Source organism: Chroicocephalus ridibundus, chromosome 13 (genome assembly GCF_963924245.1).
Source record: "Chroicocephalus ridibundus chromosome 13, bChrRid1.1, whole genome shotgun sequence".
Lineage (NCBI taxonomy): Eukaryota > Metazoa > Chordata > Aves > Charadriiformes > Laridae > Chroicocephalus > Chroicocephalus ridibundus.
Genome location: NC_086296.1, coordinates 14,603,532 through 14,621,104, shown reverse-complemented (window position 1 = coordinate 14,621,104; position 17,573 = coordinate 14,603,532). Strand labels below are relative to the sequence as shown.

At 42.0% G+C, this 17,573-nt stretch overlaps 1 protein-coding gene across 3 annotated transcripts in view; it reads right to left on the bottom strand.

Annotated features, from left to right (window-relative positions):
* The window catches only part of FBXW8 (F-box and WD repeat domain containing 8), a 52,980-nt gene that overhangs the window by 27,110 nt on the left and 8,297 nt on the right, over positions 1-17,573 (bottom strand). For all 3 annotated transcript variants that reach the window (XR_010073115.1, XR_010073116.1, XM_063350671.1), the window contains exons 3-5: positions 15,553-15,717; positions 14,866-14,954; positions 1,056-1,213 (exon numbers count right to left, since the gene is read on the bottom strand). Coding sequence is in view for 1 of the 3 variants with exons in the window: in XM_063350671.1 (XP_063206741.1) it covers positions 1,056-1,213; positions 14,866-14,954; positions 15,553-15,717 (412 nt within the window). In the remaining 2 variants the exon portion in view is untranslated. The remainder of the gene's footprint in view (positions 1-1,055; positions 1,214-14,865; positions 14,955-15,552; positions 15,718-17,573) is intronic.

Sequence of the window (17,573 nt, the reverse complement as noted above, 5' to 3'; positions counted from 1 at the left end):
TGCTGCTATCAGAAAACATTGCCTATCGACAAATTTTAGCCACAGAAAACCGTACTAGCACGATCCACGCTAGAAAATCAGCTAAGGATGTTGATCACCTTAAAACAGTTGTTTTCATATATAAAAGATTTAATTTATTTCTAAAATAAAATATATGGATTAGACAATTCTTGTTTGGATTACTCATCTTCAATTGTTTTCACACGCAGAAATGCCAGGATCAAAGATGGTACGTGTACAAAGCTCCCTAACTTTAAAAACGCTCTTTATTCATACCCGAAGAGAGGTTTTTAAGTGTCAAATCATACATTTTAAAGAAAGATGATAGGAGCCGAGTTCTGCCTGAGCAGCTCGGCTTAGGATCCCAATCCCTATCGGCTAGCGCTATCCAAACCTGACTTTTTTTAATTGCTGTTCCCACGTCCAGTAGATGTACGGTTGGTCTCTGGCTCTTGTTTCCCATTACATAAAACATCTAAGTACATTTAAAACAATGCATATAACCAGGATTTTATTAGGGTTTCATTAAATATTAGGTCACAGTTTTTATTTCTCTATATCAAAGTACATAATAATCCACCGTTGCAAACCAATGCTTCAGTTAAGGAAACGTGTATCCGTACACGATGCCAAGAGCAAGAGAGGACACAGATTAATCAGACATGCAAGTTTACCAGTATTCCCATAACAAAGCTTCACAGCACCCCAAGGGAGTTTTGGACAGAGGAGAAGGCTGGTGGAAGAATATTTAATATTTTTATAGCAAAACAAGTTATTTGCTTAAGATAGTTTGGCTGGACTACAGCCTGGCACTCAAGCTTTGTGTAGCAGTTCCAGTAGGAATTAAACATCAGTTTTAATGGGTGCTATGTTCCAATGCCTCCTAATGCATTTAGGGTTATTGGCCAACTTTCGCACATAAAAGCAAGTGTGTGCATGTGTGTGTATATACAGGATTACAGACACACAAAAAGCTGAGCACAGCTGCTTCATTTTTGTAAAGCCTTTTTTTTTTTTTTTTTTTTAAAATAGGGAGGAGACTTGTGGTTACTTACCATCCTCGTAAGCTGCTACAGCCAGAGAGCTGTTTATCCTCACAAAGGAGACATGTGGCTGAGGTCCAGCATCACCAGGACCGTGCATTGGTTCCAGGATGGGGGCTGTGTAGTCCCAGGTGCGAGTGTCCCACAACCTCACTTCTCCTGATGTATATCTGGAAAAGAAGGCTATTATTCATCCCAAAACATCTGAAAAGAGGTAGCTGCAGAAGAGGGCAGGAAGAAACAAAAGGCGTCTTAAAACCTAACACCATTTACGGCTCCTAGAGTGATTCTCCTTCTGTTCACAAACTCTGTGTACAAGCCCACCAACTTTGCTTATTTTATTCCCATTTATTGGCTGTAGCATCAAATCTACTAAGACAGCAGGTAAACTGGAGCTACAGGAACGACACGACTGCGCTATCGCAGGTTACCAGCTATCGATATTAGCTTTACAACTAGAATGCAAGGGCTCAAGGGAAAAAAGGTAATCAGTAATAAGCCTAAACTACATCATGGCAAAACTTCAAAGCGTTTCCTTGCAGTTTTTAAAAACATGTGGTTGTGCCAAAGACAGACTGTTCAACAAGAGCGTTTATGTACATACGTACCAGAGCTCACACACATACACCTATTGCTCTGTATAGAAATAAGCTTCTTACTGCCTCATCAACAGATCAGATTTGCCTACATCTCTGAAGACTTAACACAATTAATTAATGCCATTAAGTGTTGTCTTTAGAATTAAGGCAGTGCTGCCTTCTTTGCAGAAGGCTCTCTCACTGAAACATCAGAAAAACTAGAGTTTAACATCAAACTAGTTTCCCAATGAGAAAATAAAATAATAGAACTAAACATCTCAGATGATACTGAATACATCTGACTTAACGAAGGTTGTAACACAGCAAGCGACACAGAAACTGTTCAGTGCCATCTATGCTGGGGCACACAACACACTATTGAAGGAAAAAAACACTGCAGGCAAAGTAGAGGAGAAGCTCCCTCTACGACTGGTCAAAGAACACAGTTCAATAGTTACTTGGAACAGTTCAATAATTATTTAAGATACATTTTGACAGACCTGTGACAATTAACACTGTCAAGCAGTCTCAGATATCCATACCCAAGACTTGGATTCTGTTGGAAAATGAAGGATGCTTCCCGCTCTGGCAGCTTTGTGGTCATATCGCGACTTTTAGGGGAAAGGTATTTCAAAAGAATGGTTGTCATAAACCTCAAAGGTCTAATGGTTAGAAATCTGGCTGTCCCACGTTTATGAGGAAAATAAGAAAATAATTATTTACAAAGGCAGCAAAGGAAAGTGCTTAATAAAGGTTCAGAAGATGTTGGACTTCGACCCAGGTTGCCCTGGTCTCTGGGGAGTACCGTGCAACTGGGCTACAGGTACTCCGGGGCCGATTACTTCCAACATCTCCGAGTGAAAATGCTCCACTTTCTACAACTAATTAAAGTGCCTGAGTGGGCGGTGAGACCTGTCAAGCAGAAAGAGATGCACATTAGTTCTCTGTACTGAATCAGAAAGAAAGGAAAACCATGTCCTTGTCACCTGGCTTCCTCTGCAGTGCTTTACACGGCAAAACAGAAGAACATGGGAGAGAATAGGGTGGGAACAGCACTTCTTCCTTTTCCTCCTTCTGCCAATGAGCCCCAAATCCCTCCAGGAATCTTGCTTTACTTTCCAATTTACAGCAGCACTATTTAAAAAGAACAGATTGAGAAAGAAGCTTCCCCCAAAGCAAAACGTTTCACGTTGGACTCAGCAAACAGTCCACAACAAACATCTTCAGTTTATGAAACTGAAAAGTGCTCATTTTGGATACATTTTAAAATTTGGAGATAAAACACAACAGGACAGGTAACTGTACAGATCTGTTGCAGCCCCATTCAAAACAGACATAAGTTTGGGAAGCATTTTAATTTTGAGCTGCTCTTCGTTTCCCTGTATGTCTGGGTTGGCTGGGGTCACGTTTTCAAACTTCTGACTGCAAAGAGTAGCACATTATTTATTCTCCAGGGGGAAGCCGAAATTCTCTTGTCACTAAGCGACCTTGAAAAGTGAGTTTCAAGGGAGACATAAAATACCGGTAGAACTGACAGAACTAAGTGACAGAAAATTCACTTTCATCCCCAAATAAGCGAGGAAGAACAGCATCTCCTCCTAGTGCATATATATACTCGCTCTCACGTAGTCCAGTCCAGGACTGTAAAAAGAAAGAGTAATAGACGGAGAAAACAGGACGACAGGAACAGAGAAAAACCACAGGGCTGTCTAATTCTCCGAGTGCACTGCTTCTGGGTTTTCTACACAGCACGAAATACAAGAGAACCAGGGCTCAAGACATGCTACCATCCATAAAAAATAACATGGACCGCAGCCTTGGAATTAAAGATCCAACACCACAGTAAATGCTTTAACCAAGTCATTGGTTGAATTCAACCAAGTCAAAATTTAGTTTGAACCATTCTTCATTCATGAAGAAGAGCCTGAACCACCTCTATGGCTAAGCTCAAACTGGAACAGAACCACCAAACGTTTCTGACCCTTAGTTGGAAATAAATTTGACTCAAATTCCAATGTGTTTGTGGTGGGACCTGTACTGTCTCTGCTTGGTAGGCTCTGCATCAGACCAGCCTGCAGTCTCCTCATCCTCGCCCCCTTCCTCTCCAACGATGGACAAATACATGCTGAAGAGCTTTCACTTCCAAACCACGAAGCCGTGCTGTTCTCCCACCCCTAGCAAGGAAACCAACCCCTGTTGGAACACAAGAGCTGGTTACTTGTAGCTCAGGTACGCTCTAGTGGGTTCACACAGATGCTACAGAATAATCCGCAAGAGGATCCTGGTCATAGTGCTCATTCCAGTTCTGTCATTGGACAACCCTGCGAGCACCTACCAAACCCTACTTTCATTCATGTCTGTCCAGAAATCCCACCAGTGCACCGCAAGACAGGACAAGTGCTTTACGTTGATTGCGAAGAGGAGGGAGTAGGGCAGTAGGGCATCTTTGCCCCCATCCCTTCCATATCCCTCCTACCCCACTTCTCACTCAGCACCACCACCCGCATCCTTCCCAGAGCAGCACGACAGCATCTCGGTGCCACGCGGCAAACCTAAAGGGTTTGGAGAGATGTTACAAGACCATGCTGGAAACATAAGCGGAGGTCCAGGTTTGGGCAGGGAACCAGCACAGGGAAATGGGAAATATAAACCGTCTCCTCAGCTGACAACACACTCCGTTGGCCATCACCATCGCGTGCCCATTTCCAGCATACACTGGGACTGTACCAGAACTGAACTGGAAGAATTTCAAACACAGACAAAGCCAATTCAGAACTAAAAAATTTAATGGTTCAACTCCCTGCTTTTAATGCTGTTGTAAAGAGCAAAACACTTTCAATTTGTAACCACAACAAAAGGCTTTTAAACTATTAAAGCACTGCCTTGCTATAAAAAAATAAAAAGGCTGCTTTATTGCAGATAATTGGCAAATCTGCCATATCAATATAGATGGCTGAGGAGACGAACACCCTGCACTGTACAGAACCTATTTCTAGATAATTTCAGTATTTCTATTCATTTCCTATGGCAGCCTTTATACTTGGCCATGAAAATTTGTTTGGATAACCGGCTCCTGAATGAAAGAACCCAAGATTTAAGTCTTCTGCCCCAGAACAGGCACAGTCCTCCAACCTCATTCAGTTACTGAATTTTCTATCGAGAAGGCCACGAGAAGCCCACATAGCTTTCTGCTGGAGCGAAAGAAAAACAAGTGTTTAATATAACAACAAATAAATTCTATTTGCTGTAATACCAAGAGCGTTCAGCAGCTGCTTTTTTCCCCCTCATTGAGATGATTATTGCAGTGGCGGGTAAATACTCCAACATCCAATATAAGCCACTTGCGCAAAGAAAACCCAACCCAACCCCAAAACTTACAAATTCCGAGTTTTCCAGTTCAAAGCAAAAAAAAGCAAAAATTTAGAGACCATACGTGATTTACTTCATTTAGAAAGGCTGTTCAAAGTCTTGCCTTCCCGAACACAACAGGGAGCAACAAGAAAGAGTCTGTTGCTATCACCCCCCAAGTTCCTCCTCTCCAGACACCCCTGCCCTGCTGCCTCCCAAGGTGTTTGGTCCACGCGGTGCCTGGCTTTCGGCTCTGGATCCACGTGTTTCTCTCACCATCCACCAGACAAAGCCACCCTCCTCTTGGTGGCCAACAGAGACTCTCCACCCAAGTAACTCAGCTTCTTTGAGGGACTTATATTTCACTCTGCTCTCGTTCTTCTGAACATTTCAGCGTACACACATCAGAAGTAGCGGCAGGAGAAAGACAAGAGCTGTATTTTTTCCTAACTATACTTCTCCTTGACAAGCCAGTTCTCTAATTCTGGGCAGATATTTTACATCTGTAAAAATTAGTCAGCAAATTCAGCTTAAGCTTTACAGATAACACAAAAAATTTGCTGAAATGGAGGAACAATAGGTGGAACAGGAAATAGGAATAGGTCCCTAGGAATAGGAACAATAGGAAAGGTATAGAGAAACTGAAAAAAAAAATTAAATTCACATGGTACCTACAAACATATTATAATAAAAATACCTACTCACTAATTAAAAGCATTTCAACCACTTTTTATTGGCAGTAATGTCATAATGAGATGAACAATTTCCTGGTGCCCTCTCACATGAGTGAAAGCAGAAGAGGGAAGGAGAAGGAGCCGGGGGTTAAAAGCTGCTGATGTCCCACGATGGCTGGGAAGCAGGTGGTGAAGTGCAGAGCACATGTGGGAGGAAGCAGGGATGGAGGCTGGGCACAGCTCTAATGAAGTGGTGCTGAAGAGGCAGACGATTTCATAAGGAGAAAAACATCAGGAAACTGGTCAAAAAACACAGAATCTCATCTGAAAAAGCTCAACTGTGTTGGATAGCAATAGCCAGAACAAATTTGGGGAAGAGGAGGAGGGGGAGGCTGATCTCTCTCCAGAGCCCCAGATGTCTTTATCGTTGCCTAATGACAATTATACTCAACCAATTAAGACACTGCTATCACAGTTGCATTGTTAGTAAGCCTTTGGCCCTGAGTGTTGATGGCTGTCTAATTAGTGTTTGTGCAAAGTACAACTGCAACTAATATATAAACTGACAAATACACAAAAGAAAAACTGTTAACAGGAACATTTTCAAAACAGTCGAGACTCTGCTCATTCAGTCCATGGCAGCAGCAAAGACAAACTGCTTTCCTTCATGGCTTGCTCACTGCTGGCACTGCAGAATTGCACTTCAAACGAGCGGGTCGACCAGAGCGTTGCTGGGTTTCTGCTGAAACAGGACGCCGGGCTCGGTCCATTTTGCGGGCTGCCTCAAGCACACCACTCCAGGGCAAGTCTTACTACGCTCCGTTGGTCTGAACACCAAAGACTTTGGATAAGACACTTCAGAAACCAGTTTACATTTTGCCTATTTTTCTCTAAAGAATTTGTAGCAAGAAAATCAAAAAGGAAGGAGAAAGAAAAACCTTTGTTTCACAGTCAGGTTTGATTTCCAGAAGGCAAAGTCTGTTCAGTTTCCAGATACCTGCGGTGATCAACAAAACAAAAAAAAAAAACCCCAACAACTTTGTTTCAGGCAGTCAGTGACCATCTGTTAATACTCAAAAGATCTTATTATGAAGTCCTTACAACGTCAATGCATTTTATTGAAGTCAGTAGGAATTTTGCTCAAGTAACAGTCTCTAGCTATAGCTCTGTTTAAATGGATGCCTGTTGATAAGCAAGTAAAATAATGAGTATTTTGCATTGTCTTGCTGCAAGAAGCATCTCAGACCTTTCATCCTTATTCCACCAAAAGCAACTAACCAGTCCTTCATGTGGCTAATTAAGGTATCTAGTCAGAGACCCCCTCAGTAGGCTTAAGAATAAGGTCCAATTAAACATGCAAACCCAAGCCCAAACGCCTTTGAACGCTGGTTCCAATTGCTCCTAAGCTTCATCTTCTCCGTAAGGCTCAAGTAAAACAGTGGTAATTCATAATGGTCAATTTCAAAACCTCTTCTTCATCAACAACACTGCAAGTTGGAAGATACCTCAATGGCAACCCACACTACTGAAATTCAATGGATTCTATGACCATCTTTATACTCAATGTTAAGACCCACGACTTTTCTCTTAAGTGAGGGATAATGGAGAGCTTAGATCCATTTACCGCAGTGTTGGATGCCTCACAGAGTAAAGCTGGATGAAAGAGGTGGAAGCTCCCGAGCCTTCCTGTATTCTCATTTACAGTTATTTAGAGACACCGATTTTGCCATTACATACATAACCAACAGGTAGCTTGGCTAAGGGATTCCTTAAGGGAAATAATCAGGAAACAACAGTCCAGTAGCAACGATGGGGTAAAGAACTACTTTATATGGCAGAAAGGAATATAAATAGAATACAATGACAAAAAAATTAAATATAAATGGAACAGAAAAAAGAAAAATCCTTCCTATTACACAGCATGGCAGAAAGCTACACCGTAAAATACAAAAAAACCCACCCTGATGAGGGTAAATCAAAACCGGCGTTTGAAGCAATCCTAGCACTGACAGAAGAATGTGAAGTAGGAAAGTAGTATCCCTGATTCCATCCAAACATTATGTTGGGTTGCTTCCTAAAGGAGTGCAGCTATGAAAAAAGTGACTAATCTGTACCGATCTGGAAACACTTTAAGATTTAACATGTAGGAAATGCATTCTGAGCATCCCTGTGATCGGTTCCCAAACTCTTCTGCTGGGAACTCGACTTTCCAATGCATCATCCCACGTCCATCTGTGGATGATGCTCACAGAAAGTGAGCTGCTGAAAGCTTCTACCTTCGTTCTTCAGGCCTCATTTAGGAAATCGTAGCTCTGGAAAGTGGGTTAAGCTGCCGGAGATAGCGTGCAGCTCTTCTGCAGCTTATCATTGTTCCCTGTAACAAAATTAACATTTTGCCATCCTGAGTACTTCTGCGTGCCTCACCTTCTTATTAATTTTAAGCACATGCAAATGTCATACCAAGGGAACAGAAACAAGCCAAAGGGTTATATGGTAGGCAAAACATTTTAATGAACACTTACAAAAGCAGAAGTTAGAGAAAGCCAAACTCTCTCTAGTAATTTCTTTTTTAAGGCCAAGAATCTCCCATCATTTAGATCAAGGTTCCAGTGGCTTGCATCAGCCCAGGCCCATTAATTAAACCAGCTGCTCTGACCAAGGAAACATATTAGTGTGAGTATCACCTAAGGCAATGCCATGGCAGGAGGGGGGGGGGGAAAGTATTTTTTTCAAAAGAAATCAAGAGGAATTACGATGCAATTTGGGAAGGATCTGGTCCATCAGCCCTATTATTTCATAAAGGACAAACAGTGCAACAAATAAAACAACAGCTCCAGATACAGGCGAGAAGACACCATTGGAAGATGACGTAAATGGATATGTTTACACGTTGGAAGGAAGACAAACTGCAACACACTGCAAACAGCAGAGAGGAAAAGTATCCCCTGAACTCTAGGCACTGAGGGCAACAGCCCAGAGGCTGGTAGGTTGTGAAAACAGTAAAAATGAAACGTTAAGAAGTTTGAGGTTAAAAAGAAGGACGGGTTTGTCCGGCCTCAGCAGAAAGTTAGGCTTTACAAGCTCAAAAATAACTACTGCGACTTCGGCACACCGGGCATCACTATACACACAACACATCTCCCTGCAGCAACGCCTTCCCCTGCATCCAGCAAAACCTGCAGGTAAACCAATAGCTTAATGGTCAGGCAGGCTGGAAAAGCGGCTTTCAGAAGGAGTCAGTATCAAGCTGCTACTATTGGTTTCACCTGAAAGGCTCTTTTTCACAAGCCGACAGCAAAGCCAAGGTGTTTGTCACTTAACACAACCTCACCTAACTCCTGTAGTTTGTCATCCGACCCCTCTGAACTCATGAAGTCATCCGGTTTGCAACCCTCCTAAAGGTGACTCACTTGAAATAAAAAAAAAAAAATTAAAAAAATAAAAAAAAAAAAGGAGGTCTGACACTTATTACTTCTTAACAATGACAAGAATGTGCGAAGAGAACACAAAGGGTCCGGGGAGGTTGAAGGAAAAAAGGCAAGTATTTTCACCTTCTGCTTTACTGCTTTGTTTTACATCCAGGTTCTCAATCACTGGGAGGGGAGGGAGAAACCTATCAAAGCTGTGCCATTATACAAGTAAATTACAGCAATTAAATAAGGCAGGGGTCGATTCAGGCTGTTTAAGAGTTCAGTTTGTTAACTTTTCTTCATTTTCATTACTAATTAATATTTTGGTTTCCTCAGGTCTGCACAGTGAATTAAGATGCAAGAGCTAATAATAAATACCTTGAGAATAGCCCACAAGCCCTTCAGCACAAAAACCCAAATTAGATGAGAGTTGACATGAAGTTTTAAAAAGTGCAGAAAAGTGTTTTCAAGCCTTTCGGGCGAGTTTCACACATCATTACAAAGTTAAAAAGAGTGGCAAGCCCATATTTTTTTAAAAAAAGTCATTTGCAGGTCACCTTTGAGCAAGAGGAAAGCAGTGTGGGAGGTGATTTTAGAGAACAAAGAAATCTCCCATATAGTAGCAGCTACTTTTATGTCTGTACATTGCTCATAATGACTTAAACTGAAAGGCCCAAATTGTTCGAGAGTGCTGCCGTAAGACCCCTTCAGAACGACGACAACTGTGTGAAAATTATTTCAGTGCATTTAGTTTCTCCGTATGAAAGAATGAAAATGTATCTCTATCTCTAAAACAGATGATTCCTCTACCGTGCAGGGTATTTAGAAAGCTCTTTTGTTTCTCATTGCCTTTATCAAGCATCACTCGGAGAAATACCACCTGCACCAGGTGCGCTCCACCCTGAAAGGGGAGAAAGCATTAATCTGCAGATTTATGGAGGCACTCACAGCCTATGAATCTCACCAGCCCTAACTCAAGAAAATAAAATCTCCAGGAAAGAAGACAGTACTTACTGGGGGAGGGAGGAAACCTTGGAAGTTAAAATGTAAAGAGAAGAACGGAGGGCTGATTCCCAGACGAGTCTGCAAGGGGTGCAGGACTCCACGTGGCATCTGCTGGACCCATCCCCATGGCACAGCAGACGCATGACCTTAAATTTCCACTTATGCAAGCTCTTAACTAGCAGTCTACCACTGTTTTTTCTGTCAAAGAAAACTGAAGAAAGAAAAAGTAGATACCTTTATACTTCTAGGCCTTTGGAAGGGTAGTCTGACTCCAAATCTCTTCTGTTTATTTTTACTTGGGAAGCTTTCAGAGCTACGAACAGCAGCAGCAAAACCACAGTGCCTTTTCCACAAGCATAAAAACGTTAACACAACGCACAATAAAACATCACCCTGCCTCACAGCACACTTGGTGTGGTTTTACAGGGCGAGTTGTGAGGCGAGATGATGACCACCGACACAAGGCAAGTTTACCGCACGGTCTCAAGGACAGCCACACGTTTGGCATTTCACACAGGGCCGGTCCGACAGCAAAACAGCCTCACAACACGTTAGGGACATGTCGCACCACGGGATCCACTGCGTAACGACACCACGGCGCAAACAAGTACCAGATGCATGCTCCGAGACCGGTATCTGCAGGGGGAACCTAACCTCTGACTACAAACGCCCATCAGTGCAGCTGTCAACACTGCCGAGAAGAAAAGAAAGTAGCAATTTTACTGTCTGAACATGCTTAAAAAAATAAAATTAAAAAAAAAAAGTAAAGGGAGATTTGTTTATTAACAGAAGGTGAAGAAATGCAGGCATTCTGTACTGAAACCAAACATACGACGTTATTAGGTACAGAGGAACCTAATCATCAGTAGTAATTTATAAAAGCCAAGCAAGCAGATGTATAATTGCTTTAAGTAAACCCTGACTTAAAGAAGAAACTCCATTTGAATTGAATATGAAGGGGGGGAAGGACAACATCCCTATAAAGAAGATCCTTCGAGACATGTAACTGTAGAAAGGCTGGCGAATACAACATTGATTGGGAGTGAGGTAACCACAAACACCGCTGTCTCAAATGAAAAGGGATTCGAGGTCTGACCCAGAAAACAAGCATCGTAACCGCTGGGATGAAATTTTAATGATAAACACAAGATGCTCTGCACGCAGGCCAGATTGAATTATCTGATGTCAGGCAGTAAATGCAAGGCGCTGGGAGAAAGAGGAGCCGCGAGCAGCCACCTTCAGCGCGCAGCTCAGGTTGCACTTAATCAATCCTTGATATTCTGCCATCTTCTGGCTTGAGCTTTGGCAGCAGCGTGGAGAAAAATCGAGGCGAGTGCATGAAATAGGTACGTTTCTCGAAGGGAGAGCTAAGCCTGGATAGTTTATCTTTGCGTCCTTACACACAGGTAACAGAGATCCGCTCCTGAACCAGCTCAGCCAAATGATGCCTCTGTGTGTTATACTCGCAGCTGCTGTTTTAAGTTGCCCTGCCCGCAACCGGTACAAATTCCTTTTCAGAAAGATTAAAAAAAAGCTCTACAGCAGCCAAAATAAAAATTACTCCGCTTCCCAGAGTTTGAAGCAGTAGAGTGAAGACCACAAGACTGGGTCTATCACAGCGCAAGCTCAAATCAAGCAAGACCACTCTCCGGCTTGCTCCAAGACCTCAAATACACCACAGCCCCAGCATTTCTGCTGAGAACTTCTCTCTCCACCCCTTTTTAAATTTTTCTAAGCCCTCTCTGATCTCCCAAGATCCTGAGTTGAACCTCCTGAAACCAGGGAGCAGCTGCTACGCAGTGCCACAGTTTCCAGCTACAGAGACAGCGCGTAATGCCTGGCTGGGCTGACCGAGCCGAGCCAGAGCGCTGCAGCTGCTCCCCGAAGGCAGACAGCAAAAAAAACCTGCTAAAAAACGAGTCGCCCTATTTTTCTCCGGCACAACAACCTGCCTAGAGAAGAAAGAAAGGTAAATGACGCCACGAGCCACCGCTTAGAAAACCCTGCAGAATGCCACACACAAGATTAGCTTTAAGGTCTTCACCAACTTCTCCAGTCCTGCAGTCACGCACCAGTTTAGCTTCACGCACGCGGCAAGTCTCGCTGTAATCTATGATTATTCACATGTAAAGCTAAGCACCTAAGTGTTTGCGAAACTGGAGATATAATCATTAAATGTAACAGATAATTGATATTTATACTGAGAAGAAAATTGACTTCTGTTAACCTCAGCTATTAAATTACTTCTTCAGCACTGAAAGAATGCAATAGCTAGCTATTGATCACCAGATTCATTACACTTTTATGACAAATTTGAAAGCACAACGCCATTAAGTACAATACTATAAGCTGGGAGAGAAAGGAGAGGGTTATGTTTGGATTAAAAAAAAAATAAACAACACAAAAACAAACAACAAAACCCCAGCAAATTCCTCAATCTACCTATCCTAAATACTTACCAAATGCACATAATGAACAAAGTATTTCCCTGCAGAATTTGCTAACGTCCTTGGAAGTTCTAGTTATAACTTTAAGTCTGTTTTGTTTGATATTTACCATGAGATATTATTGGGCAGCGTGACAATGTGCTGCTGCCTTGCAGACTTTGATCATCACTGGGAAAACCACAAATTCTTCTTCTTTGGGGCAAGATTCACAGAATCGTTTTCTACTTGCAGCAATTTAAGAGATGATTTCAGAGATCTCGAGCTACCAAAGCAGAGTGAAGGGCAAGTAGTAAACAGCAAAGGAAATAATATAACGTTTGTATTCTATTTTGTGTTGTATTCTAAACATTTCATTTACTAACCAGGTCAAGTGAAACAGCCGAATACTGATTTCCCCCTGTTGTTTTATCAAATACATGCTCGTAGCTTCATCAGAAGATACTTCATTACTAAAATTCATTTTCTCAGAGAAGGGAAATTACTGAAAAGCAATTTGAGTGAAACAGGTAACATCGCTTTTCCTAACGGATACGCATGTGCAGCTCTTCCCTCGGTGGTCCCTTACCTGCCCATCTATTTTCGTCGATGTTTCAGGAACCTAAATAATTTAATGGCACCACCTCCCTTCACCACACCAGCTGATGCAAACTCACCAAAAGAATCAAGAGATACTGGAGGAACTGGGGAACCAATATGAAAAGACTGTCTGAGAAGTGCATAAACCCAACTTCTGTAATACACCAAGCGAAAATATGGACTATTTGAGTTTAATATGCAGGATTAATATCCTTTAGTTAATAATTCTTTAGAAATTTAATTTATTCTGCCTACTGTCTACATATTGCACGTTTGGATACGAATACAATGGAGAAAATGAAGAAAAAGAAGAGCTGGAGGTTTTGGCAGCAGCATGGAGACAACTGGGGTTTCTGGCTCCCAGAAAAGTCCAGGAGGTTTCATTAGAGAGAGTGGAACAGATACAGTAGTGCCGATCCCCAGCCAAGGCCAGGAAGCACACTGCCCAAGCTGAAGGGCACAAAGAAGTCAGGCTGCAGAGCCGGAGCCCAGCTGCGGACCACAGCGGACTGGGAGCTGGGGTGACTTGTTGGTGGCCCGAGGAAGCCGCAGCATCAGGCAGGAGTCCAGGTAAAACCTGTGGTACCCCAGCCACAGGAATTCTTCAAGGCTCTTCCCGCGGCCGCTGTTTAGGTTAACCACTGTGTGGCACTACCCCTCTAGAGGTCACAGACTCCGCAGCAGCAAAAACATGGCACGAGAAGCAGAGAAAGAGAAGCGACAGTCAATGAACTGGATGGAAAAGAATAGAAAGGGAGACCTCCAAACGCAGAAATAAAACAAGCGGAAGAGCATCTAGTAAAAAAGACAAGCAAACCAAACCAATCAAAGATTAAAATTCCCCTTTCGCTCCTGACATCTTCTGGTTTAGATTGCTGCTCTCAGTTGCCCAAGAGCATTCAAAAGCATTTCCCCGTACATGGAGTTATTTACACGCAATGCATTTCAAAGCACCTTTCTAATGAGTGTGCGAATTTTATATAGTAGTTTTCTGTAATCCTGCCATGCATAAGCATACCATTAACGTGAAGTCCTACCATAAAAGATGGAAGTCGGGTATGTTAGAGGACAATGTCCTCTGACTGCCCCCAGATGATATCATTTTTATTTACTCATGTGACTACTTCTGGAGGGCTGCTAATTCCCGAACCTGTAAAATTCAAGCAGAACACAGTAAAGCCTTACACCTACTGGGACCATCATGGTAACCTCTTCTAAGAGTTCGGGAGGTTCTCAAAATTGTATTTAAGAGTGTAAACTGAATAAATCGAGGTCCTGACAAAGCTTTATATTAGGAAAAGAGAAGTTCGAGCGTTCCCGGTTTTTGGGTGGTTTTTGTTTTCCCCACAGATTGTCTTTTAAATAACCACGGAAAAGAGTAGCAGTCCTAAAGTTTTCTTGCCACAGCACATAAAAATATCCTTGTGATTAAGAGATTTTTATGGAAAAAAATAATAAAAAGAGCATTTTTTTAGTAGATGTGTACAATATTTAATACATTCTGGATGCTTCCACAGCAAAAATACAGTTCATCAGAAAGTACCGCAGTCTTTACAGGGACTACATTCACATGAGAGCGCTTTTTGAATAGTACAATAAAAATTTGTACTGCTGAAATTACTTGTAGATAACCGTCATTATCAGTCACTTTAAGGACAATCTACCTCACCCACAAAGGAACTGCAGTCAGAAAAATTCATTCCTGTTGCCTCAAATGTCTGCTTCTTTTGAACGAGATCTCAAACAGCGAATATTAAACGAGCGTGACACAACCTCATACTCACCCAGCAATAACAACGCCATCGCAAGAATGTACATCGCACAGAATCTTCCCCAGCTCATATTGCAGCTGGCTCACAGCACCGATGCGGTTCTGCACAGAAAGACGAGACACGGTGTTGGGACTGCAATACATTCATCAAACAAGTTAATCTGCTGCTTCGTGGAAAACTCCGAGCTTTGCTATTGCTACTGACAAGTCGCAGTGCAGCTGAGAGGGAAGACCCATCTATTTTATGCTTGCCTCCCGGAATTTCTACAGACAGAAACGAAGGAGAAAGAAGCTATCACTCTTCATTATCATTCATAATCTTTAGGTAGAAAACCAAGTATCGTTAAAAAAAAAAAAAAAGATAGATTTCTTTTAGCCAGGATATGTAATGAGCAGGGGAAGGAGCCTTCATCTTTAAGGCTGATCATCTCATTATCAAGGGATGCTCAAAGCAAAAACATCTCTCTCTCACCAAAGTCAATGGAGCAGCATGGCAAACAGAAAGACTCACTCCGAAAAGTAATCGGTCACTGAGAAAAAACGGTATTACAGCTAGGGCAGTCTCATAAATCCTTCAGCAGCTTTCCCCTTTTAACTTGAAGTTGCAATACAAAAGATCCAACTTTTCACTACCACTTGCTTGAACCAGGTTCCCATTTTTCTACAGCATCTGGCTCACATTAAAGAAATTCCCTTTTACCTTCCAGTTGGTTTTCAAAGTGCGCTCTCTGGCCCGGCAGTTCTTGAGGGCGAGCTTCCAGCAGGAATGATCGGAGATGCTCGTATCTAATAGGTATCCTTCCTGTTGGCACAACCGGTACCACAACACTTCATCTTCTGCAAGTACCTTCCACGTCCTGCTGACCTAGAAATCAAATTTTTATATATATATAACATAAAGTTATAAGTAAAAATTAGATTTCTTCTAAAATTATTTAAATAAGGCCTGAAATATACACATATAAAACAACACAGGCCTGCGCTGAGACTAAATTCTTATCTAAACAAATATACTACTGACAGCGTGCAAAAGAACGCCTTTCACAAAACGCTTGTTTTCTGTGGATTCTTTTGAAAATAACTGAGTTTCTACTCCACTAAGACTCCACGCAACACGGATACCAGTGTTTAGTGGCCACACTGCCAACCTGAAATATCAGTGTATTAGAAATTTTTGAAGGGAAAAGCAGCAAGAAAGCAATTAAGACAGCATGGAAAGTTTAGAGCAAAAATATGAATTTATCTTCATATTTGTAGCTAAGGAAACCTCTCCGATCACACCACAGTATCTCCAAAGTCCTACTGACAATGCCTGATTAGGTGTATGACATTAGTGATTTATAACCTATTGTATTACAGTATGCATAAATAGGAATGAATTATTAAGTTTTTCAAGTAGCCTCTAGTTGCTGTCCATTTCAGAGAGAACAGCTTCATCATAATCAATTGTGGGCTTCGAATTAAAGATTCAAGAGGTAAGAGCCAACTTAAGTAGCGTTTGTTCCCTGTAATTCTTAATTTAAAAAAACAGATGTAACCAATGAAAACTGCTGCTGGTGAAAGCAGCAATCAATTGTACGCTGCTTCCAAAAGATTAAAAAAAACCTTCTCAGACTGACATCATTTTTAACAACTTACAATTAAGCGTCTAATGTCCATTTCAGTCCCAAGATTACACCAAGAATCCAGGTCTCCCATTGATACAAACTCTCACAGAACCATCTCTTCGTGTTTACTTGCCATTTGTTACACATTTACACACAGATACAACACGGCACAGCGGGGTGAAAGATGAATATTACTTGTTCGTTGTTTTATAAGATTAGTTTCCTTTGTATTTTACCACTGCCACGCACATCTTGCTTCGGATTTCTTAAAACCACAGCTTTCAAATACAAAGCGTAGCTTCACAAAATTATATATCCTGAGAATTACTGGAAGTATGAGATCTTTTTGGCTGCTAGAGATTTGCAAGAAGTCCCTGCAGAAGACGAGCCACTAGAGCAACAAAGCATGTGGTGAGGCTTACAGAGGTTAGGAAAAAAAAACCAAACCCCTCTCCCTTAAATAAATCAAGCCATCTCAGAGTTTGTAACGCGATCTGTAAAATTTTACGTGTGATGGCTTGGAAGAGCGTGTCTTAGTCTGCATCAGACCAGACTGACTAGTCAGAAATACCCGCAGCGTGGCAGGGAGACAGCAACTAAGGTCCAGAGAGGAGGTCAGACCCATCGACACGATGTCTTACAGGTCTCCTTGGGTCACAGCAAGTGCAAAACCAACTCACGTGGTCCCAAAGCTGCCTGCATACTATTTAGCCCCCAAACAGCAGGACGGCATCTTCCGCAAAAAGCAGCACAGATCTCCCCACGAAAGCTTTGTGAAGCTGCTGGTCATCATGTACATGGTATGGCCGGTTGGTCTTGCTGTGAAGACACACGTTTATCCTTACTCCTCTCAAAAAACCAACATCCCACTAGGAATCAAGAATTGCATCACAAGACATCTCTCGTGACCTGTTTCTTCCAGGGAAAAGAAAAAAAAAAAAGTTTAATATGAAAAAAAGGGGGGTGGACTGAGTAACCTGTGGATGTTTTTAAGATTTGATACCCACATACAAGAGCAGCTCTCAAACAGGAATATCCAAGAACGGCAGAAATAATATTCTAGTTAGTCCTCAGTTCAAACTAGCAGACACACACAATCCCCTTCCATCACCAG